This window comes from Strigops habroptila, chromosome 2, assembly GCF_004027225.2.
Source record: "Strigops habroptila isolate Jane chromosome 2, bStrHab1.2.pri, whole genome shotgun sequence".
NCBI classification, from domain to species: Eukaryota; Metazoa; Chordata; class Aves; order Psittaciformes; family Psittacidae; genus Strigops; species Strigops habroptila.
The window spans coordinates 62,733,876-62,757,705 of record NC_044278.2 but is presented as its reverse complement, the minus strand read 5'-3'; the positions used below and the strand labels follow the sequence as shown (position 1 = coordinate 62,757,705).

Genomic DNA, 23,830 nt, shown 5'->3' with positions numbered 1-23,830 from the left:
GCTGTATCTTGACTGCCGATTCAAGATAAATATCACGTCTCTGCTCTCTGCATGTGAGGCTACGTGGCCAAGTTAATGCCAATCATACAGACGCAGGGTCCCAGCATTTAGGTTTTTCATGAAAAAAGCATGTTAGATGGAAACTGAAGGACTGGAGTAGCAGCCTGTGTACTCAGCAAAGCCTTTGCACAGGTCAGGAGAGCGCGCTTCAAAACCAAGCTGCCCACTAGTGTGGAAAGGGCACTCTGCATGTGCCCTTCTGCTCAGCTCGCCGGGCTGTGATGGATCTTTTTCTGTTTCCATGACTCGCCGGCCCCTCCTCTGGCTCCAAGCATTTGAAGCTGAGCTCTTTGGCCAAACAGCCCTTGCTGAAATGTCAATACACAACTGGGACGCTGGGTTCATCATGGTTTCCAGGCAGTGCGTGGCTTTGTTTCTCTGCTTTCTGCTACTGATTCCTCTTTCTCTGGATGCAGGTATGTCGTAGGATATGGCTGTAATTATGTTTACTGGCAATGGACCTCTCTCCTGTTACTCATACGTAATTTTCCTTGCAAGTTTAGAGCACTGTTGCACGTTCATCCTGCCTCTGGTTGTGCCTGTGAGTTACTCTAAGGCTCTTGTTTGCTTTCAGTGATGGCATCCATGTGCTTGTTTTGCTAACTAAGGAAAAGCACCTCTAGACGGCTAAGTGGATCTATCATCTCACTGCACAGACAGCAGGCAAACCACCAGCTGTCTGCCCACTTGGATTTATTGTTATTTCATATTGACCTGTGGCTTTTTCAAAGTAAAGAATCAATAGTCTGTCATTTAGCTGATGAGAAATTAAAGAGGTAGCAGTAAAAGGCAGTGAGGTGGTAGCTCTTCGGTGGTTCCAGTATGTGTCTGAAAATCAGCTCCCAGACTGATAAAGCTGAGCCAGTGCTTTCAGATTCTCAGTTAGCCACTGACAGGGTCTCCTGCATTGCAGTGAACAAAGCTGGAAAAATACACAGCAAAGTCGAAAGCATTCCAATGTAAATAAGTGGAAACACCAAAATAAAAAAGGAAGGATGTTCCCAGCCATGCACCCAGGCACACTCCTCTGTCATGTATCTGCAGTGTAAGGTTAATTAAAAGCCTTCAAAGACAGCCACATTAAATGCATACAGCCTGACTTTGAAATCACGGCAGAAAAACCCAGCTAACATTTCTACAAGGAGCAAATGTTTAAGCAGCACCCTGGGATAAATTCAGTGCACCCCATGCAATATTTTATTCTTTAAATAATTTTGAAATATAGGGGAAATTACTACTATTTTACATGTAATTTGGCAAATGTTCTGATTAGACACCTCACCAGACTGGAATAAAGCTTCTCAGTACTTAAGTCTGTGTGTATGTCAATGAGTCTTGTCTGTCAGCAACCACCTCAGGGCTCTCCTAGCACATAGAAAGTAACTCCACTCTATGAGGGGTCATGTAGTGGAGAATGTCCTGGGGGAAAGACAGGTGATATATATCAGCCTCCATCCCCAAACCTACTCACAATCCCAGGTGAAATAGTTAAAAGCACTGAAATGTAAGTTCTTGTTATAGAGCTCCAGAATCTCCTACTGACATGGAGGAGGGGAAAAAAAAACCCCTCAAAATTAATTATTTTGAGACTTGTTCTGTGTAGCAAATGGAGCAAAAGTACACCACAGCACTGGGACTTCTTATTCCTTACCCTGAGTTACACCAGGAGGGCACAGTTGTGTGATGTGCTTGCATCCTGAAGCTGAGGAACAGGTCAGCATGGTGACAATGGTCTCAGCTTTCAGTGCACTTTTTTGGCACTTTCGAGTTGATGTAGCACTAGGAAGTGAGCTCTGATGATGTCTGCTATCAAACCTGTGTACCCCATGTGCTTCCAAAGCATGGCAGAGGCACACAGGGAGAAGACCCCTCTAGGTATGGTCTATGGTGCTAACAGCAGCCAGGAGCCATCCACAGGCTCCACTAGGAACACAAACAGCATTGTCCAGCCTTCCTATGTACCTTAACATGGCCTTTTTTTACAGACAAAAGCTAAAGATAAATGTATTAAGGCAGTGGATTTAAAACTGTGGTCTGCTAGTGGCTGGGTGAATCCTTTCTGCAGGTCCAAAGAGTGAAGGGGTGTGAGATAATGTGGCTGTGCGTGAAGTGATGAGCGCGGTCCACATGTCACCAAGTGACATCCTGTAGTAAGCACAGAAAAAATCAGGTGTCGCCATGTACATCAGTGCTTGATAAAGCAACACAGGTTTTTCATCTGCTGGAATGGAAAGAAACTGTGCTGTGCATGTTGAGACCTTCTATATGATGTGAAATAGTAGCTTAGAAGTCACTGGCATACAGCACTGGTGTAACATGCCGCCTCTTCCTAAACTCTGGGCTCTGCAATATACATGTGCTGCCACTTCACCTGGGAGGCAAGTCAGAGAATTCTTTCACATTTACGTGTTCCTTTCCAATGTGTCTCAGAAAAAGCTTGGGAAGAGAATAGCTTTCGGGGGAAATTGTGTCCCCCATCCCTCTGTCGGGAGAGCACAGCTGAGTGGCAGAGTGCTGAATGCTGCTGTTTTTCAGTCTTTCTAAAGCGGGAAGAGGCAAACAGCATTTTGCAAAGACAAAGACGAGCCAACAGCTTCTTTGAAGAGATAAAACTGGGGTCACTAGAGCGAGAATGCATGGAAGAAAAATGTTCCTTTGAGGAAGCAAGAGAGATTTACCGTGATGATGAAAGAACAGTAAGTAACACTGGGCTGTGTGAGCACTGTCAGATGGACTCCCCTTCCTTACTCAAGGGTGTGCTTTGACACTTAAACATGAGAGTAAAAAATGCACTTTGTGTCCTGCTGTCTCCATCCTTCTCTTATAGGGGGACACATGCAGCAGCAGTGAGTTGCAGGAGGGCATACAGCATGGCCTGCCCCAGGCAGTACCGCTTTGCAGGAGTTGGGGGGGGAAGTGGATGCTCTTGAAGTCATCTCCCTGACCCTCATAATTCCTGACCGGATAATGCTTGAAATTATTGTACTGAGCAATACCTGTTTCAGTCAATCCCACCTCAACTATAGAGAGGTTATTGACGGATAACTTGCTTGTGTGTGTTACACACTGCCCTTCTTTATTGGTATACAAAACCAATGTAGAATGTAGAAAATAATGTACAATATTTTATGATCATCAACTTTCACAAACTACAAAACATGCAAAACCGGCATCACTGTGGCTCTCTGTAACCCCTCCTGTGCCACAAGGACTATAGGATTTAACCTGACTTAATTATTCTTTAATTAAATCCCGCATCTTTTTCTTCCAGCAAGAGTTCTGGCACATCTATTCCGGTACGATGGTTTGGGATGTCCTAACAGCTGCAAAAACACTCCTGCTGCTGCAGCCCTTCTCATGAGCCAGACTGACACTGAATGTTTTTACAGACCCTAACCAGTGTGACTCCAACCCCTGTCAGAACAGCGGGAGTTGTGATGACCAGTTTCAGGACTACGTTTGCCGCTGTCCTGTTGGATATGAGGGCAAAAGCTGTGAAAAAGGTCAGCCCTGGGGTAGCTTAACGAAATCAAAATGCCATTATTAATTCAAATGCAAGGCACTGAGATAAACAGTAACAATCATTACCATTCTGCATCATTCTAGCTGTGACAGCTACTGGTCACACTGCCTGCGGTGTTGCATGATGGATCTAACCAGCAGGCAGTCAGGCACTGCAAGGCAGCAAGATAGTTATTACCCTGTGATGACTTTGTAAAAGAAAATAGTTGCCTTTTGTGCACCATCTGAGAGACAAGGAGGAATTATTTTTCCTCCCCAAGTGCTTAGGTTACTTTGACTTAGAAATGTGAATGAGAACTACGCTGCATATGCATTGTACAGAGCCCAAGGGGACACATCCAGCAGTTAATGACAGCGCATTGAGTGTTACACTCATAGCACATGCTTATCTACACTACATTCAGAACACGCTGAGACCTAGCAGTGACTAGGCACTCATTAAGTCTAACCAGATTGTCTCAAAGGTCATCCTAGAGCATCCTTCTGCCAAATGGCAAAATACAAAATAGTTAATACTTTTTCGGTTATATATTATGATGTTTATCACACAATTACAACACCTCCATCCTTTAAACAGCTCGGATACTGCATAAATGTAGACTAATTCAAATTTAGGTGTGTGTTTCTTAAGCCTTTTCTTCCCTAATCCCTAGAGATCCAAGCCTGCTTAACTTTTGCCAAATGGAAGGTGCTTTTGATGCAGTCACTGTACATAAGCCACAGAAATCTACTTTGCTGCCTTGCTTCCCTGTCAGCATTTCAAGTTGCAATTGATTCATGTTAAGCACCAAATTCACATTTGGAAACCTAAATGCTCTTTCTCTGACTTTAGCCACAGCTGACAAACTGAAGTGCATTTATGACAATGGTGGCTGTGAACAGTACTGTACTGATGAGCAGTCTGAGAAACGAGTGTGCTTCTGTGCTGACGATTACACCATAGCGAGTGATGGTGTGTCCTGCGTTCCCCAAGGTAAGATACTACCAGCCTGGTCCTAAGCCTAAACCAGCTCTGGAAGAAAAGTTTTCAACACGCACACATCAGGAGGTGCAAGGCATAACCCTCAGTCACCATCTCCCCGCCTCCTCTTCAAGAGCAGATTCCAGAGCAGTGCGTTTGGGCTTCTGGTGAAAGTTAGACACCCTAAAAAAGCAGCCGGCAAAGTGTGCACACTGAGCAGGGAGCCTACTAGAGCTCTTCTTCCTGGCCCCAGAAGTCTATTCCTCTGGGAAGAAGGAAATTTGAGTTTGAACATCCCACTTGGTAGGAGTGAGGAGGGAGGTGAACCCCTGTCTCCTCCTCGGGAAGCGCTCTCACCACGCATCTAGTAGAGAAGAACTGAGCAGTGGAGACAAGCTCATGGCCAGGTTGTCTAAATAAAGCAGAGCAGTAGGTCACCAGGGATTTGGGGTCAGGCTGAGGGGATGCTGGTGAGTGGACAGGCTCTGTGCCTCACAAGTGCTTTTTTGGTTTAGCTTACACCCATGGTGGGAAAATTTTTTTGGGGCAGCATTGTTTCACTGTTGGATCTCCAATCTGAAATGTGACTGTGGAATTTATTACCACGTTTACTTCAGCACAGGAGTCAAGAAAGAAAGAGGCCTAATAAAACCAAAGAAAAACAGTTATTCTTTTTTTTTCCTTTTTTTTTTTCTTTTCCTTTTTCATATTTGGTTGGACTAATACCCTTTTTGTATTCCTCTGGACACTATGGCTAGATATTTCTCTCACTCATCTAACAAGGTAAGTTTCAGCTGGGACTAGGGTAGCTCAAGTTAATTATTTTTCCAACACACAAGCTCGCACCTGACTCTACTGCAGATGCCTACTTGCATTACTTTATTAGAGAGGAAAAAGTGACCCCTGGGGATACAAACATAACGGACAGAGCTGCAGGGAGCACACAAAGCAATTCTGAGGGGTGATGCCCCCCTAAACACACCTCAATGGAGCACTCATGCAGAGAACTGATAATGACAACGTAGCTCTCAACAACAGCAATTTCATTAGAAAAAAATGTCTACTAATGTGCTTATCCCTTATTAACAGACTCTGCAATATCACGTGATAGGGAAGCTGCTTTTGTTAAAAGCTGAGAACAAAGAATTCCCCACAGGCTTTTCAGCATGTCTTCCCCTGCAAGGAAGATGTGTTTGTTGCTACTTGCATCTTGTGGAGCAAAATAACCATAGCACCGACAGTGTGTTGCAAGAAGACAAAACTGTGTAACTGCCAGGCTGCCAGTCCCTTCACCATCCTTCTGTCACCTCTCACAATGGCCCCTTCAACACCCAAACTGGTGTTGCCCTGCATACAGGGTTAGAGGGTATGGTTTTGTGTAGCACCTATTCTGATCTCCCACCAGCTGCCACCAAAGAGCTAGTCCTGTTTCACCATACCTTGCCTGTACCTGTAAAAGCTTGATGCTGTCTTCATATCAGCCACGGATGCTGTGCACTTGGTACAAGTGGCTGAAAGTCAGTAGGTTCACTGAAAATTACACGTAGACTACAAATCTTGACAGAGTTACTTCTGCTCTCCGGTCTGCAGCCTACCGCATTGTGTTGACATATATATTAAGCAGGTATATTGGTTGCAAACTCCTGTGGTAGGTGAACAGACGTCAGTGATAGTGTATGGGCCTGCACCCCATTTGTAAAAGCATTTCTGGCTATTTGTAAACAAAAAGACTGCTTACCTGCTTTAAATTACTTCTGAGACTAGAACCCAGTTTTTCAGCTAATGTAACTTCGCTAAAAACATTACACATTTTGCTGTGAATTCAGTGCAATAAAATCACACTCATTGCCCTTTATGTTTTGGGTTTTTTCTTTCTTTTTTTTTTCAGTGAAATACCCATGTGGAAAAATACCAGTGCTGGCAAAAAAAAATGCAGCTGCGCGAGGGAGAATAGTAGGTGGTTCAACCTGTCCTCCAGGTGAATGTCCATGGCAAGTGAGTCTTCAGAACTTTGTCATTGCTTTTTTTTTCTTTTTCCTTATGAAGCCACTATCTTAAACTCATTGTTTTAAATATTTTATGTTAAAAATCCATAGTAAGTGCCAGGTAGGGATAACCAAATTCCCTCTTCATCCATAGCCAGCAGATCCACCCATTTCAATCATGTGTCTTTTAGCCTGCTTTCATAAGAGTGGAGTGGCAGTGTAACCTCTTCTATTTCCCGACCCCTTAGTCCTTAACCTTACTACCAGCAAGAATTTTAGTTGCAGCTTGTGAGGATACGCTCTTGGCCATAATAGGCAGGATCCATACTACACGATGGCGAAAATGTCAATGGGAAGATTCCCCCTCCTAAATTCTCCGTGCAATCAGCACGGTATTCCCAAACACAGTTGCATAAAGTGACAGAAAGAAGCAACATGAAACCCGACTCTACTGAGATTCAAGTCAAGCACATTTGATGTTAAGACATGAACTTGCTTTGTGTTGGCAGGCCCTGCTAATACAGAATCGGAAAGAGAAGTGTGGTGGTACCCTGCTTTCCCCAGAGTGGGTGGTCACTGCAGCTCACTGTTTGGAGTACACTCATCCTAAACAGCTTCGGGTGAGACTGGGTATGTATCTTCCCCTCCCTCTGTTACCAAGCCATGGTTGTGGTGGCAGCTTCTCATCCTGACAAAGCAGAGTAAAAGACAAAATATGCAGTCTTTGGTAGTATAAGGGAATTGTCCTTAAGAGGCATCAGACTAGAAATCCCCAATCCCCTCAAACTTCTGAGGAATCAAGGAGCTGCCTGGCATGACCTGCAAATAACTTTTCCAGGTGAATACTCAACAAAAACTGATGAGAAAACTGAGCAAGAAAGTGGAGTTGCCAGGATAATCATTCATGAAGGATACACGAATGGACAAGTCAATAATGATATTGCCCTTCTACGCCTGGAAACACCCGTGAATCTCACTGACTATGTGGTGCCAATATGTTTGCCTGAAAAACAGTTTGCAGTGTATGAACTGTCCACCATCAAATTCTCCAGAGTGAGTGGATGGGGACGCCTACTAGATGGAGGTGCTACCTCGTCTATTTTGATGAGAGTTGATTTGCCACGTGTAAAGACACAAGAATGTGAAAAGGAGACCGATTTAAATATTACAGAGAATATGTTCTGTGCAGGAGACCTGACCGGCACTAAAGACTCCTGCAAGGGAGACAGTGGTGGACCTCACGCCACAAAGTACAAGAATACTTGGTTTCTGACCGGGATTGTTAGCTGGGGAAAGGGCTGTGCTGTTGAAGGCAGCTATGGAGTTTACACAAGGGTATCCAGATACATCGACTGGTTAAAGAAGCACATGGATTAATGATGTCAAACGAGAGAATTTCCAGATCGGGTTACTGTCCCCCAGTCCCTCTGTGACATTTTCCTACTGAAGCATTCCTTCATCATATTAGATATGTGATACATGTGATGACACCCACACCACTATTAATGATTTGAAATGAGCCTAATGCCTACTTGAATAATAATAACAACTTCCCTATCGGTATTATTTGTAAACTTGCGTGTCTTGTCAAGCAGCACAGAACGGCCATAATAAATCAGACTCAAAGTCCCTTTTGCTCTGCATCCATTTCTCCAGAGGGACAGAGGAGATGCTGAGAGAAAGACTGTCAGCAACACATCAAGCACACCATGATCCTTCCTCCAGCTACCCTCTCAGCTTCTGGTAATCAGTGATGTACAGACTTCCTGAGCCAGAAGTTGCATTAGGTTGAACAGGCATGAATGAACCTGTTGTCCATGAATGTGTGCAATCTCTTCTGAACACATTTCTGCTTCTGGCTTTCACAACTTCCTATGCTGATGGATTCTGTACATTACATGTAATGTGATGATGCAATAGCAGAAGAAACAGGAAAAAGTGTTTCTTTTAGCTTACATTAAAGTAGCTTTCTCCAAAAGTTGCAGTGGCAACAGATATATTTGAGGTGGAGGAACTGTAGGGAGTCTCCAAAACAAGAAAGCTGGGAAAAGGTTAATTCCACATTTACAGTCTGTCATGAAAACTTGGTTTTAGTCTTGCACCAAGCATTATTGCAGCAAGGCTATTAAATGTAATATTTAATCCTATATTTATAAGTGGTGAAGAATACCACTAAGTTAATCTTATCTTTGCCTTGATGTTATGCTCATTGATACAGAAGAGGACAAATGAAAAGGAATGTTTGTTTCATTTGTTATCCAGTATGTGTAGTCCAATGTGTAGCCTCTATCCTGAGATCCAAAACCAGAATTAGGTAACTGTCTCACCATCTGCAAAACACTGGCCAAAGACCATTCTCTAAAGCCTTAAGGCAAAAATGGTAGAACCTGAAGCACTGTGAAAACACCATCAACCATACCATTAAAAAATGTACCTTCTAATCTAAGCATGAAAACAGTGAAAAGGGAGATAAAACTGACCAGGAGATTAGAAAACAGTGTATCTTACGCAAAACTTACACTTTGAATTCGTTCACACCATGCTGAATATCAGCTCAATCACAAAAGCTTATAAGCAAGTAGGACACTTAGAATTGAGCATACTCTATTATTAGGGGGCAACATTGACATTATATGGTATATATACCATTGAATACTGAACATGTTATAACCTGCTTTACTGACATAGAAGAACAGTATACTCTTCATTTAAGTAGTGAACTGAATTAGGAAAAGCAGCAAATTCCAGAGGCCTCAGAAACAAGAGGTCTTACAGTATGAAAACATATCTCAGAGGTTCTCATTACTCCTAAAAGGAAAGCCAGAAGAGTATATTTCCAGGGAGGAAGGTGGATAGGAGCAGCAAACAGCAAATAAAGCCTCATTTTCACCAAGACAGGGCACTCGGCATTGCAAAATCATCCCTCCAGACCCCTTGAGCTAGAACAGTTTGGGATGTTCCATGCTCCATAGGATAATTTCTTGTCTGTCACTTTCCAGTGTAAATATTGACATTTACGAGCAGATCATCATCTTGCAGAACAAGGGTACAATGCTGAAAGAAAACAATCAGTGCTAATGGCTGCACAGAGTGACTTTTTCAAAACAAAGCTGGGGTTTGGGCATGTTTTCAATATAACGGCCTGTTTAAGCAAGCCAAGAAGACGAAGGAGACCCAATGGCAGGCTCTGGAAGCATCAAAGACAGACCTGCAGAGACCTCGCCAGACACAACTGAGGGAAAACCCCAAAAAAAGCAGAGATAAGAGTCCAGCTCCTGGCAAACACCAGGCCAAGGTCACCGGGCCCTCGGCATGGAAAGCACAGTGCCAGCAGGTTATAGAGCTGGGACGTGGGAAAGGCAGTGGGAGCTGCCAAGGGTGGCGGGCGTTTTGGGGTGGGAGCCCGGCTTTGCCCCTGCTCATCCTGGCACCGAGTCCCACACCTGCATCAGCCGGTGCTTGCTTTTTAACATGAGGGTTCACTTCCCCTCTCCCGCAAATAAAAGGTACAATTAAAAAAGCCGGCTGCCTTGGGGTGTAAAAGAAAATAAATAGAAAGAAAAAGAAGAGCCTCATGATGAGGCCGACACACACACACGCACACACCGCGGCTGAGAAATCCCGCGGAGGCTTTTTCCCCTTCCTCAGCGCTTCCGCTATTTCAGGGCAGGGTGAAGCAACGCCGCTTCAGTCTCTTCCCGCCTGGGGGGGTTGAAAGCTTCGGCTCCCGTCCCGTCCCGTCCCGTCCCTTCCGTCCCGTCCCGCTGCAGCGGGGGGGTCTCCGCGCCACCATGGCCGGCCGCCTACTGCTGCTCCTGGTGTGCGCGGCGCAGGCGGGCGAGCTCCGGGCTGAAGGAGGCGGTAAGGAGGCGCCTCTTTCATTTTGGGGTGTGGGGGGATGTCCCCTTCCTCACAGCCTGTGGGGGGCTGCCGGGGGAAGGCGGGAGGCGGTGGCGGGGGGCCGCTGCGGGCCGGCGCTCGCACCGGTGGTGCGGGAGGGGGAAGCACGCCCGTCCCCGACAAGCCGGCTCCTCTTCGCCGCGGGGAGCTCGGTTTCCAAAACGGCTCAGGGCTTATTTGCACCTGTACTGCCCTCCGCATCCCGAGAGAAAACTGGAACAGGGAGCTGCCAGGACCACCTCGGGGTGCTTGAGCCCCAGGGGTGCCGTGTCGCGTCCCAGGCTGCTGCACCTTCCCCGTTCTCCCCTATAAAATGGGATTGCTGGCCTTCCCCACCGTTCACAGTGCACTGTATTAGCAATAATATGTTCAGCAGGACTAGGGAAGTGATCGTTCCCCTGTACTGGGCACTGGTGAGGCCGCACCTCGAATCCTATATTCAGTTCTGGGTCCCTCACTGCAAGAGAGACATTGAGGTGCTGGAGCGGGTCTAGAGAAGAGCAACAAAGTTGGTGAAGAGCCTGGAGCACAACCGTGACGAGGAACGGCTGAGGGAACTGAGGTTGTTTAGGCTGGAGAAGAGAAGGCTCGAAGGGACCTTATCGCTCTCTACAGCTCCCTGAAGGGAGGATGGAGCCAGGAGGTGGCTTGTATCTTCTCCCAAATAACAAGTGATAAGGCAAGAGGAAACGGCCTCAAGCTGCACCAGGGGAGGTTTAGATTGGATATTAGGGAAAATGTCTTCACAGGGAGGGTGATCAGGCACTGGAACAGGCCGCCCAGGGAAGTGGTGGAATCACCGTTCCTGGAAGGGTTCAAAACCCATGTAGATGAGGCCGTCAGTGACATGGTTTAGTGGTGGTCTTGGTTGGACTTGATGATCTTAAAGGTCTTTTCCAACCTAGCTGATGCTGTGGTTCTGTGGGAGGGCAGCTGCCCTCATAGCCTGAGGTGCCCCTGTCTGTGAGAGGGAGCTTGGCCAGTGCTTGGTTGGGGCTGGGGAGCACATCCCACCACCCTCTGTGCCCATAGGATCAACACTGAAGTCCAGAGTAGCATCAGTAAGTGGCTTTTCAAAAGTTGTTTACTCTTCCTTCAGTGAGTCAGCCTGCTGAGGCTTTATAAACGAAGTCTTCCACATGTTTCTGGAATGTCCTACTTCAGTTGACCAACGCCTGTTGCTCCTTGATGTCTCTCCAAAGAAGGAAGCAGGACAAAAAGCTTGGGAAAGAGAACGGCCAGCCTCAGAAGACTAATGGGCTGGTTCAAGTTTACAAAAACATCCGCTTACACGGGTGATGTGGAGGCAAAGGAATATAGAGGTGATAACCCCACCGGCTGCGTCCTGTCACTTTCCTGTCACTGCAGAGAGGGATTTAAATGCAAATAGGATAGTGGGTGAATGAACTAACAGTTACTGTGCTACAAGTTACAAGCACTTTCTGTAAGCCTTCCTTGAGAGGAGCCTTTTCAGAATAAGTGCGGCTTCAAATTATACATGGGCCCTATGGGATTGCTTAATATAAAGAGCCCTAGCAGAATGTGGCTCCCTGTGGCTGATCCACCAATTTCAGTGAAAGCAGGGTAAGTCCCCTCTGTGTTTACTTAGAGAATATTGGGGTGTATGATTACTGTTTACAATTCAGCAAGTCTATTGCTGAATTGAGCTGCATGAGGAATGCTCCAGAAGGTATGTGCGAGCTGTCCAGTGAGCATAAGCCATTGGCCTTGAAGTTCCATCTGCAGCACTGTCTTCGACACTCCAGTCTGTGATTAGAAAGTATGTTTTCTGCTTAAATTCCAGGTGTTTAGAACAGAATTAAATGCCAGCTTCCAAACTGCAAACTTTCATAGAATATATGCTTTTTACATGGTAATTCTCAGTTTATTTACTCCAGCGTTGTTTCTGTTTTTCCTGTCTGGTGAAGCATGCACAAGTCACCGGAGAGTAACACTATTATTCATGGAGCCAAGTGTCTGAGCTGAGTTTAATGCCTCTAATCCTTTGGTTTGAATCAACAGCTGTCTGCATCTTGAACTTGAAGGCAGCAGGTCTTAGGCTTCTGTGGCACCAAGCTTTTAATAAATAAACCAACCCAGCTAACTGACCTCAGGCTATATTTTCCTGCTAAAGCTGAGGTTCGTTTACTTTTTCTCTTTGTTCAGTCTTAGAAGTCAGCTGCCTTAGGTCTACCTGCATTCCTAGCAGTAATGCAGGAACATTTGTATGGGTGACTGGGAGGTGTCAAGAGGGAAGAAAGGTCCCAGGGCAGCACAGTGGGATTTGGGGTGATGAAGGGCAGTAGAACTCATACACAGGCTTTTCCCGTCTGTCGGTAGGTACATTACTGCATCTTGAGTTTATGTAGCATTTCGTTTCTGCATCACAAGCCCCTGGAGTAAGTGGTGGTCTTGCCTACTGGTCAGCTTTAAAACCAAATCAAGGAATGCAGACTCCCTGACCTTTAGGGAGGGTAATTTTGTTCAAGACTGGAGTCTTGAGCAGGAACGACAGAAATATAATCCCTTAGCATCAACCTGCATGTTCTTATTTTCAAGACTAAAACCAGTAGGAGATAATTTTGGGGGCCTACAGGTTGTCCTGTTGCTGATTCTCAAAGAGAGACTGCTCTGAGATCCAGAGATGTATCAGTCTGTGTAAGGACTAACCTCACAGGTAATGTTGAGTACTGGTAGAGCGGTGAGAGGGTCTGTCTTGGGTTTGTTTCTACTTCACTTAATTCTAATGACTCTTTACCACTACCAAATGTTACCTGCCACCTGTACCATTTTCTCTATTGTCTAGTATTCATCAATAAAGAAAATGCCGACAAATTCTTGGAAAGAACAAAACGTGCTAACTCTTTCTGGGAGGAATTAAAGAAAGGGAATATTGAAAGAGAATGCAATGAGGAGCGCTGCTCTAAAGAAGAAGCAAGAGAAGCATTTGAAGACCAGGAGAAGACTGTAAGGATTAACTAATATAAGACATAGGTCTATATATTTCATCTTTACAAAACAGTATTGAGGTCATTTGAGCTGGGCATCAAAACTCACGAGTTACTCCCAATCACTTAACACAAAGAATAAATAGTGGATTTGACTCTGGTTGGCCTTGCTAAGGCATAAGCATACTATAACGGTCTTAACTCAGTTCCTGCAAGGGCAGCCCATGGTAAAGCCTCCATTATTTTACCTGTTCTGATCGGTTTAATTGCCATTTGAACTGTTTGACTTCTAAATGCTTTGATACTATCTGTGTTGGAAATACGTTCATGCTATCTGTGCAGTATAACGGAGTGTCATGACTCTGGTCAGGAGTTCTTAGGTGGAGAGTCCACGGGAAGGTTAAGAAGGCAAGTGATGACATGGAAACTTCATGGCAGAATTTTGCTGAACTTAAGCAGTTTTGCAATACTTGTCATTTTGGGGCTCTCTTTTTCAGTATCTGAATTGACAGAATGTGTACTATGGACCATTCTTGTACGCCTTAATGTTAAATTGCCCACGTGGAATGATGTTTGTACATGTGACTCTTGTGTCACCTGCCCTACTCTGATGGCTGCTTAACTTTAGGCAGAAATGCAATCTGTTCCCAAACTCAAGGGAGAGTTTTAAAGAGATGGGGCAGCTATAGGGACTGGGGTCAGTAGAAAAGGTGATACCTGAAAACTTGATGTGACTTGATGTGATGGTGGTGGAGGGGAATTGGGAACATCAGCTGTAGCTATATGGCTGTTAAGAACAGCCCTGAAACTGGAGTTAAAGCCACATTAATTTCATTTTAGCATTACTTGATGGCCAGAATGTTCTTGAAGTGGCCCTGAGATGACCTGGGTGGGGAGTCATGGGTGCATCGCCGGGGTACTTCAGAGCAGAAAAGTTGACTGATCTATAGCAGAACCAGCACAGCCTGTTCTGCTGGTGACCAGATGTCACTGAAAAGGACTGTCGTGCATACCTGGAGTCCTCAGTGCAGAGGGAAAGAAGAACACAAATCAGACAAATATTTTTAAATCTCAAGATTTCTGAGGTCCTGATTGATGGGAGTATGGGGAGAGGATGGAGACCGAGAATTTGGCATTACAGGAATTAAAGTACATTCAGCCAAAAAACTGGTGGAAAGATACTGACACAGGAAATCAAGTGCCTTATGCTGAGTGAGACACACTGGGAAACCTCAAAGGAGTTTTAGATGTTTCTGAAAAATGCACAAAGCTTGTTTCTGTAGAGCTGGGCACTATAGATAGTTTTGATTTATTAAATGGTTATAGCAGCCTACAAGGCACTGTATGTGCCTGTAACTTAAATATTTGTGTTAACAATTGTTAGCTGCAAGTATCCTCTGTGTGAAAGCTCTAATATTTTTCTGAAGAATTCAGTAATTCTCATCTAACTCTTTCTGTCTTCTTTTATTCCCCTTTTCCCACACCTACCTGTAGGAGGAATTCTGGAACATCTATGTAGGTAAGAAACATCCTGCGCTTGTTTAGAGAATTAAGCTTCCTTATTGCAAGATTAAAAAGGATGCATCTCTTAAGTAATCACTTCCTGCTCCCTTGCTTCCTCTCTTTTCACCGTGGACACCCTCACTTTGTGTTTACTCTGAAGAAAGAATCTGATTTACTGCCTTGCTGTTGCTTTAACCCAGCCACTTCATTCGAAGGCAAGGTTCAGCTGCCTCCAGTTGCTGGGATGATCTTTGTCCTCTCAAAAAAAGAATAATGGCCTTTTACATGCAAAGGACAGTGAGAAACAGAAACTGGGCATGTAACTCTGCTGGTCAGTTGTCCTCCAGAGGAGCAGCCCTGCATGGGGGAGTTCAAGATGCAAAGAGACATAGATGAGGGTGGCACTCAAATGTTGTAGCCAACCAAAGTTATTAGACTACACTGTGTAGTCACTTGCCAGTTTCATGTCACCTTCCATGCCGGAGTGTTGTTCATTCCTCTATTATAGAGCATTTTGTGGGATGTGTTTTCTACAGAACTGGTTGGCATTCAAGGAGGACATGCCAGTAGACTAACAGACGCTACCCATCAGTCTTTTCTGTTTTGTTTTTTTTTTCTAAAGGTCTAGGTTGTATTTGTTAAAGGTCTAGTACCCATAATCACTATGAAGGGACAGATTTTTAATGTATTAGTGTCTGGTAATGTTCTCCTGAAAGTATGTGCCCAGCTTGCATGTTAGGAGGAGTACCTCAAAAATGTTGACCAAAGACAGCTCAGCTTTGTCCTTTGAAGTCTGCAGAAAACTGAAGACGGGTGCCACAAAGATGCAGGCTTTCACAATCCTCTAAGCAGGGGTGAACTCTGCAACCTACAGGCTGAAATTTCAAGCATAGCCTACATCGGTGTTGCAGTGAACAGGAGTGGAAAATTTCAAGCCATTTTCTCATGAGAATACAAGCAGTGGAACATCAGCGCCAGTGGTCTTACCGGAAATGCCAATTTCATACATTTTAAACCACAGTCCACTAATGCTTTATTGGTGTTCAGAAGTATTAAAAACCACAGCTACCTTCAGCCAAGTCACTAGAACAACTCTTGCTTCCTTTTTTAGGACGGGGTTCTGCAATGCTTTTGTGCAATATTGATACAAAACTCATTACCACAGAGGCAGCTACACTGTAGGGAAAAGCTAAACAAATACGATTTCCAACAGTAGGATGCTGCTTAGCTTAGACCACTGCAGAATGGAGTGCTCTGGCACTGCAGAGGTGGCAGAAACCAGGAGCTGTGCTGCAGGCCTCAAGTCTGTCTGTCTTTTGGTAAATGGTGATATCAGCTTCCCTCTTAAGGATAGAGATCAGTCTTCAGCGCCTCTGTGGTGGACTGCACAGACGTAGCATTTGTGTATTGTAGGTTTTGGCCATGTGCAGGTACAGAAGGGGTGTTTAGGTGTGGGGACAGTACACAAAGCCCAGCAGATGTTCCCTGTGGCAGATAAAGCTGCAGCAGATGAGGTGGCAGGCCAGTGCCACTGCGCATGCTGGATGCTTAGTATGAGCAGCTTCTTGCACCTTGTGTCTCTGTGGGCATTGCTGTTCTTCCAGCTGCTCCCAACAGGGGCTGAAGAGGTGGTAAAATACCGAAAATTGAAAAGCATGTTATCTAAAGCATCAAATTAGTAAGCAAGTGTCACTTCTCTGCGTATTCTGCTTTTCTCACCAAGCAGTGCAGAAGAACCCAGCAGGGTTCGCCCATGTGATGGGGGAACACATTTGTTACAGCAGATCACTAAATGGGAGAGACCATGACCGTGAGCATCAGTGCAGGGGTGAGAGACCTTTGTGCGAGTGGGAGAAAGGGCTGCCACATGGAACATGTCTCCAAACACAATGTAACCTCACTGTCGTATGTGTATCTGAGTTTGCGAGATACATGTGGCTGGAGCCCTGGAGCCAGGTCAGACGGTTGTGTCCAGGTCACAGAAAAGAAGAAGGGCTGCAGAACTACCTTTCAAATGTGGGACATCCCAGCATAGTTGTAGGAGTGTGAGATAAGAGCTGATTTTTTGAAGCTCAACCTCATACCTCAGTGGATACAATGGGAAAATTTTGGTAGTATAAGCAGCACGAAACAGGAATTTGGCCTGCACACATGATTTTAGCAGGGCTTTGTAAAGCTTTTTTTATTTTGTTTATCTTTTGATTAATATGCTGATAGCCTTTTCTTTAAATGAACAGCTCTGCAGGCAAAAGACATGCACAAGGGATGAGATGACCTTTAAATAAAAGTTGAGTTGTCATTATGATGCAGAAATTGCAAGGAAATGCAAGAAGCCAAACGGTTAACATCTTTAGACAGTAGTTGCAGTGTAGAAATGTCCTGTCTGCTTTTACGGTCTTCACTGTAAATGATATATACTCTGACTGTGATGCATTACTGTATCTTCCTACAAAAAAGGGCTTGTGTACCTGCTGTCATACAGTAGCCACCAAAAGCAGATTGCAAAACTGAGAATATGTGTATGAATCATTGCTGCTTTGGAATGATTGCATTTATACTGTTTGTTCCATCTGGAATGTGGCAACTCACAGGATATATGTTTAAAAGGAAGGACGAAAGATTGCTTATTAACACCCCTTCAGAGTTCACTGAAAATGCTTACGCTCTGACAATAATTTGGGTTTTGGTTTGTTTTTGTAGATGGGAACCAGTGCAGCTCAAGTCCTTGTCAGTATGGTGGACATTGTAAAGATGGAATTGGTTCCTACACTTGCTCGTGCTTGGATGGTTATCAAGGCAAGAACTGTGAATTTGGTAGGTTTCTGCTATAGAGATGTGTGGCAGTGAATTTCCAAGGGAGCTGAAACATAGAGAGTTAACTCTTTCTTAACCAATATTATTTGCCTCTTGGTAAAATGCATAGAATAGGATGGCAGTCAACAGTGAGCTGGAGGACAGAACCAGAAACACAAAGCCCTGGTGGCTCTACAGCTGGATAGTGTTAGTGAATGCTCTGAAGTTATGCTTGCTCCAGAGAGAGCCCTCCTAATTATAATAGTGCTTCTTCATATGAGCTTGAATCCCCAAAACATGATGGTAAAAATAAGCAGCATGGGATTCTTATAACTGATATCAAAGAACCTGTATTACAAGCTCAGAAGTACAGCCTCCCTACTCAGCTCACAGCAGTAAGAACAAAAGAAAGCAGATTTCAGCAGACAGTGCAGAGACTTTTTCAGCATTGCAAGGAATAATTTTCTGTATATAAATCCTTCCTGAGTCTCACTTCTGTGGCATACAGCTACTACCCTGATGATGTTACTGGTGCCCAGAAGTAAGAGTGGAAGATGTGGAACTAAAGCTCAGACACAGGACTGAAGGCAGTGATGAGGAGATTAGTTTTGTAAGGCAGAAGGGAGGAATCATGTGAGTATTTACCGGTTTCTGGCCTTCTCTGTTAGTGTTTTATTCATTTTTCCACTGTCAGGTTGTCTCTGCTTTTTTGAGCTCACCATGACATGGACACTGGGCTCACTTGGACTTGCCAAGTATGTTTCATGTGGCGGATGTGACTGCTTTGTAAGGCATAAGCTAATGTTACCCACTCATGTTATTAGCAAGGTGTGCTTCAAGTGTTTTACAGGTGGAGATACAGGTCCTGTTTAAAGAGTGTAGTTTAATTTGGTGAACTTTGAGATCTTCTGAGAAGTCAGTGTTTGTTTACAGTTTTTTCTCCAAATGTCTCTTTTATAGTCATACCAAAGTACTGCAAAATAAACAATGGTGACTGTGAGCAGTTCTGCAGCATCAAAAACAGTGTACGGAAGGATGTTTTGTGTTCCTGTGCAAAAGGATATGCTCTAGCAGAGGATGGCAAACGCTGTGTTTCGACAGGTATGAAGTCATGAGATAAACAGCAATGGTGGTGAGACTTGTTTCACGGTTAAAGACTGTCTTTTGAACCATCAACATTCTACATTACATAGATTTAACACTGAGGCCAACTGATTTGTAGATCCAAAGACTTCTATTTGTGAGGTGATGCACTGGACTTCTAAAAACCTAGCTGATTTGGAACCCTTTGCAAGATGCCTTACAGAATTACCTGAGTAAACTCTGCTGTTGACAGAGGAGAAAAGTGATTGCAGTTATATCTATCTCATTTACTTAAACACTTATATGCCATATAAATAACAGCTTGCAAAATCTTTTCTACTTTAGATTTCAGTTAACATAGTCAGATAGTAACTGATGACATTAAGTAATTGATTAATGTTATTTTTACATTTTTGATGTATTTCAGCAAACCTGGGGTGGGGATAAGTCAGCCATATACTCATGATGCTGGGTTTTTTATCCTTTGTAACTAATAATAAATTGCTGTCATGAGCCATATTGTTCTTAAAATAAAACACCCCACTCAGTTTCTTAATTGATTGTTTCTGTAAGAGCAAGTACATGAATATAGCAATGTAAACAATTGAAGATGAAGTTTTAAGTTTAAAATACTTGTTCTTTCATATTTCAGACCATCTGATCTTCCTCCTTTCTTGCATCTGCCAGGGTTTTGCTAGTGTTTTAAAAACAGGACAGCTGCATTAACTGATTTATTGTGAGATGCTGTTGTCAAGGATTTTCCTCTTGTGATGGTGTTTCTGTCCATTTCTAATTTTAACATTCTTGTCTTTACAGTAAAATATCCTTGTGGAAAAGTTTTTGTGAAAAGAAAAAAAAGGTCGGTTGTTTTACTCACTGATAACAGCAATGTAACAGATGATCCACATGTGACTCCCACATATGAAACAAGTTTGGAAGAGGACATTGTTACTACCACAGAAAGCCCAACTCTCCGTCCTGGCAGTGAAACAAATAGCAATACTCAATATGTCAATACAAGGATAGTAGGTGGTGATGAGTGTCTTCTTGGTGAATGTCCATGGCAGGTAAATGTGGTGTTTGTGCTCTGCATGTAAGCGGAACATGTTTCTGAGGGAAAGTGTGCCATTGTTGATTTAACCTGATTGCCTTTTGAATGTTACCCATATAGTATGCCATTTGTAGCTGGAGGTAGCAGAACTGCATGAACTTAGGCCTTCAGTGTGCTGTTCTGCAAACTGCAGCCTTGAAATGTCGAAATTAAAGGCTTTGTGCAATTTTAGATGGTGCTGCTTAACCTGTCACCAGAGAGGGCTTTTAGTCAGTGTCTTTTTCCTAAAAGACATTACTAAGCACTGAGAGTGAGGTGACATGGCAGCCAAACATCTACTTTACGTGAAGACAGTCAAGACTGTAGCATATGCATGTGTGAATGCAATATTAGGAGAGACCTGCAGGGTAGTAGCTCCTGCAGTAATAAGCATATATGTAGTGTGCAGAGAAATCAGTAACCTGTTTTTATAGCTCATTGACATTAAATTGCTCTTCTTAATTCTGTACTTACAGGCTGTTCTGTTAAATGAGGAAGGGGAAGAGTTTTGTGGTGGAACTATTTTGAATGAAAATTTTATACTTACTGCAGCTCATTGCATGAACCAATCTAAAGAAATCAAAGTTGTTGTTGGTAAGTGGTTGTTTATTTTACTCCTGTGATGTTTGAGTATGTGTTGCATGCTTATCCTCTGTGCTCTAAATCTCATGTGAGATACACTCTTATTACTTTATTTATTATGGTTTGTTACCTTTTTGCTGTTGTTTTGCTTTTCGGAATTTCTTGTTATTGTGGGAATCCCGCTTTGTAACAACAGGGGCAGCTGATGTGGAAGGTGAAATGGTGCCTCCCTTTCTTCCTTGCCAACTAGTTGGAAGTGATTAAGAATGAATGTTCTAGAAGTGTCGGCTAGCACTGTGTTCATGAGAGTAGCGCTTCTTCAGAAAGCTGATAACTCCTGGCACATCTGAAGCATACAGATATGTTTGTGCAGGAACACTCAGGAAAACTGTGACACATTGAATAGAGGAAGAAGAAACAAACTCAAATTATGACTGTTTCACTTTCCAGGCATGATACTAGATCAACATAACTTTATCTTTGCACTGGCTTAGTCCTGACCTACACCAGTTTCTCTTCTTTGAAACGAGCCAGGCTCAAGCTGCTCTAAGAGCTTCCATTCAAAGTTGCATTAATTGAGCTGAATCCCTTTATGCCTTTATAATATGTATATAGTATAATATGTATTATAATATTTATATATGTAAACTGGTACAAAAATTTCCATAGACAAAAGCTCGGGACTGAAACTGATCCAGATGCTGCTAATAAGTATTACAGTACATTTTTACAGTTTACTTGTATGGTATAAAGGCTCAGGCAGAGTGTTAGGAATGGGTATACTACTCTCTTTCTTTGTCAAGGTTCTTAATTTCTTATGCTATCGCCATATTAATGACCCTTTTATTAATCTTGTACAGGTGAAGTGGACAGAGAAAAGAAAGAACAGTCTGAAACGATGCATACTGTGGACAAAATATTTGTTCACTCTAAATACGTTGTCGAGACTTACGACAATGACATAGCCTTAATAAAGCTGAAAGAACCTATAATGTTTTCTGAGTACATTATAGCAGCATGCCTCCCAGAAGCAGACTTTGCTAATGAAGTTCTGATGAGCCAGAAATCTGGGATGGTCAGTGGCTTTGGGCGTGAATTTGAAGGTGGACGACTATCCAAAAAACTTAAAGTGCTCGAAGTTCCCTATGTTGATAGGAACACTTGCAAGCAATCCACTAACTTTGCGATAACAGAAAACATGTTCTGTGCTGGTTATGAAACAGAGCAAAAAGATGCTTGTCAAGGAGACAGTGGAGGTCCCCATGTAACCAGATATAAGGATACTTATTTTGTTACTGGAATTGTTAGCTGGGGAGAAGGATGTGCAAAGAAAGGCAAATATGGTGTCTATACCAAACTGTCCAGGTTCTTACGCTGGGTAAAAATAGTCATGAGACAAAATTTGTAGTGATGTAGCTCTTGATCCTTCTGTTAGCTAACAAGGTGCACTTTCTGTAATGGAAACTCAATTTGTATCTTTTAGCCACATCTACTAAACTTGTTTTGAGAGCTGATTCCTTAAGGTTATGGTGCTGCTTTTTTTTGTTTTATTCCTGCTTTAAAGCCTGTACATGCAGACTGCTGGTGTTGTTTGTACAATGAGGGGCTTTCCCCAAACAAAATGGCTGTTCAGTGGGTTCTTTTGTTATTTTTATATTACCATTTTGGTTCCTGCCTGTTCACCCAAGTGCTTCCGCCAGGGGCTTCAGAACATACTATAAACCTCCACTAATCATGATGAAAGTGGGAAGGACGGGACTTCAGTTAATCCTCATATTGCAGCCAGCTGGCTCAGCAGGGAGTTTGTTATTACTGGAGCTGTTTAGCTTCTACCTCTGGGTGTGTTTAGAAGGTTAAGGGAGCAGGGAAGCTTGCTTGGTAAAAGCTGAGACACAAGTAAGTATTCAACAGGTGATGCTAAATAACCACGTTCCACAAAATTGCCTGCTTAGGTCACAGCAGCTAATTAAAGGGGGGGGTGTGTGTGTGCTTTATGTGGATTGTACTTCACTTTAATTTGAACACTTCTACTCATCAGAAAATACATGCATGATCACTGTTTTCTGGATTGTGTGTGGCTTGGGATCAGAAAGCTCCTTGCATGTGTTCTAGGTGTTTCTGTAAGGTGCAATATTGATGTACACCAGCATTTAAAATAAAGAATTCTTTCTTTTTTCGTTCTTTTTTAAATTATTTATTCCCTCCAGCTAGCTTACAAATATATGAAGACAAAATCTCACTTGAGAGTGAAAAAAGAGTGAATGCCCCTAATCAAATATGTGTGACAAGGCTGATGAGGAGGTAGAAAATGGAAGGGGGCCTAAAGGTTCATAAATGGCAAATTAGAAGCCAAGATACTAATTTCCTTAGAAAGAGGCAAACTCAACCGGTGATTTCCCACACATAGTTGAGGTACTGTGATCTGATCTGTGCAATAGAACTCCAGGCAGAAGCTCTGCACTCTGATAGGGGTTTTTGTATGTGGAATATTCCTCCTTATATTCTTTAAACCTTCTCAGCTTCAGTCCTATTTACAGAAATCCCCCAGCTCCCTTTGGCTGAACAAACCCAGACCCCTCAGCCTGTTCCTGTACATCATGTGCTCTGGGCCCTTGATGGCCTTTCCAAGGCTTCTCCAATCGGTTGTGCCCTCCTCTTGTCTGAGCTACACTGATCTTCAGCAGACACCTGCTACTTATCTGTTAGGGTTTGAGCTGGTACTGGCTAGTTTCGTAGAGCAGGTGATGTGAGCAAACCAGGTTGACAAACTAGAAATACAACTCTACACGGCAGCACAGTATTGCTGCAGTCAGCAGTAATTGTGAGCAGGAAGAACTGCAGGTCAGTTACCCCAGCTTGATGGTCTCTACCTGTATAAACCCTCAGTCAGCTTACTTCAATGTTTGTTCAGCAATGTTTGTTCCCTGAGTTCTTCTGACCACTGGATTGCTGTTTGAATCCCTTGCCCCACTGGTTGCCTACTCTGTGCTCCATCAGGGTGAAACATCCCTCTTTAAAGGGACAACCTCAGGCCTAGACGCTACCCAAATCCTATTTATGTACTTGTGCTAAGGGCATTCTTCTCCTTCAGTGAAGCTTGAGAACTGAAGTGAAACTCAGACTGGACTACAAGGTGTTGAGGTAGCTAAGGGGAGGACCTCCCCCTGGCAATGGTGGCAGTAGCTGAGTTTTACTAGCTGGTATGTGTATGCGTTCTTGTTGAGCCAAGTAGCACCTTGAGAGCAGGCACAGAGTGGTGTAACAGGTGAGCCTGTGAGAGACCAATGGAAGTACATGATTGTGCGCAACATGACTGTGCTCAGAGGAGAAGTGGTGTTATTCTGCAGAGTATGCGACGCTTTGGGATTTGTCTTTTACAAGTGAAACAGGTTCCTAGAGAGCC

At 43.6% G+C, this 23,830-nt stretch overlaps 2 protein-coding genes across 2 annotated transcripts; both read left to right on the top strand.

Annotated features, from left to right (window-relative positions):
* The first annotated feature begins 356 nt into the window (after positions 1 to 356).
* LOC115604013 (coagulation factor VII-like) lies at positions 357 to 8,506 on the top strand. Its single transcript, XM_030476653.1, has 8 exons — positions 357 to 476; positions 2,596 to 2,756; positions 3,332 to 3,356; positions 3,450 to 3,563; positions 4,415 to 4,555; positions 6,432 to 6,538; positions 7,038 to 7,158; positions 7,367 to 8,506. Exons 1-8 carry the CDS (start codon positions 374 to 376, stop codon positions 7,903 to 7,905), a joined length of 1,311 nt encoding a protein of 436 aa, XP_030332513.1. The 5' UTR covers positions 357 to 373; the 3' UTR covers positions 7,906 to 8,506.
* Positions 8,507 to 10,176: 1,670 nt separating this feature from the next.
* LOC115604012 (coagulation factor X-like) lies at positions 10,177 to 22,604 on the top strand. Its single transcript, XM_030476652.1, has 8 exons — positions 10,177 to 10,389; positions 13,235 to 13,395; positions 14,871 to 14,895; positions 17,580 to 17,693; positions 18,633 to 18,773; positions 19,572 to 19,822; positions 20,322 to 20,439; positions 21,288 to 22,604. The coding sequence occupies exons 1-8, from the start codon at positions 10,320 to 10,322 to the stop codon at positions 21,833 to 21,835; spliced, it is 1,428 nt and encodes a 475-aa protein (XP_030332512.1). The 5' UTR covers positions 10,177 to 10,319; the 3' UTR covers positions 21,836 to 22,604.
* The last annotated feature ends 1,226 nt before the right edge of the window (positions 22,605 to 23,830 follow it).

Excerpts from the sequence above, each read along its gene's own strand:
- LOC115604013 (XM_030476653.1), top strand. The coding sequence starts at position 374 with ATGTCAATACACAACTGGGACGCTGGGTTCATCATGGTTTCCAGGCAG. Across the intron at positions 3,357-3,449 it reads GTTCTGGCACATCTATTCCG|ACCCTAACCAGTGTGACTCC; the intron begins GTACGATGGTTT and ends ATGTTTTTACAG. Across the intron at positions 6,539-7,037 it reads CAGGTGAATGTCCATGGCAA|GCCCTGCTAATACAGAATCG; the intron begins GTGAGTCTTCAG and ends TTGTGTTGGCAG.
- LOC115604012 (XM_030476652.1), top strand. The coding sequence starts at position 10,320 with ATGGCCGGCCGCCTACTGCTGCTCCTGGTGTGCGCGGCGCAGGCGGGC. Across the intron at positions 13,396-14,870 it reads TTGAAGACCAGGAGAAGACT|GAGGAATTCTGGAACATCTA; the intron begins GTAAGGATTAAC and ends ACCTACCTGTAG. Across the intron at positions 18,774-19,571 it reads CAAACGCTGTGTTTCGACAG|TAAAATATCCTTGTGGAAAA; the intron begins GTATGAAGTCAT and ends TTGTCTTTACAG.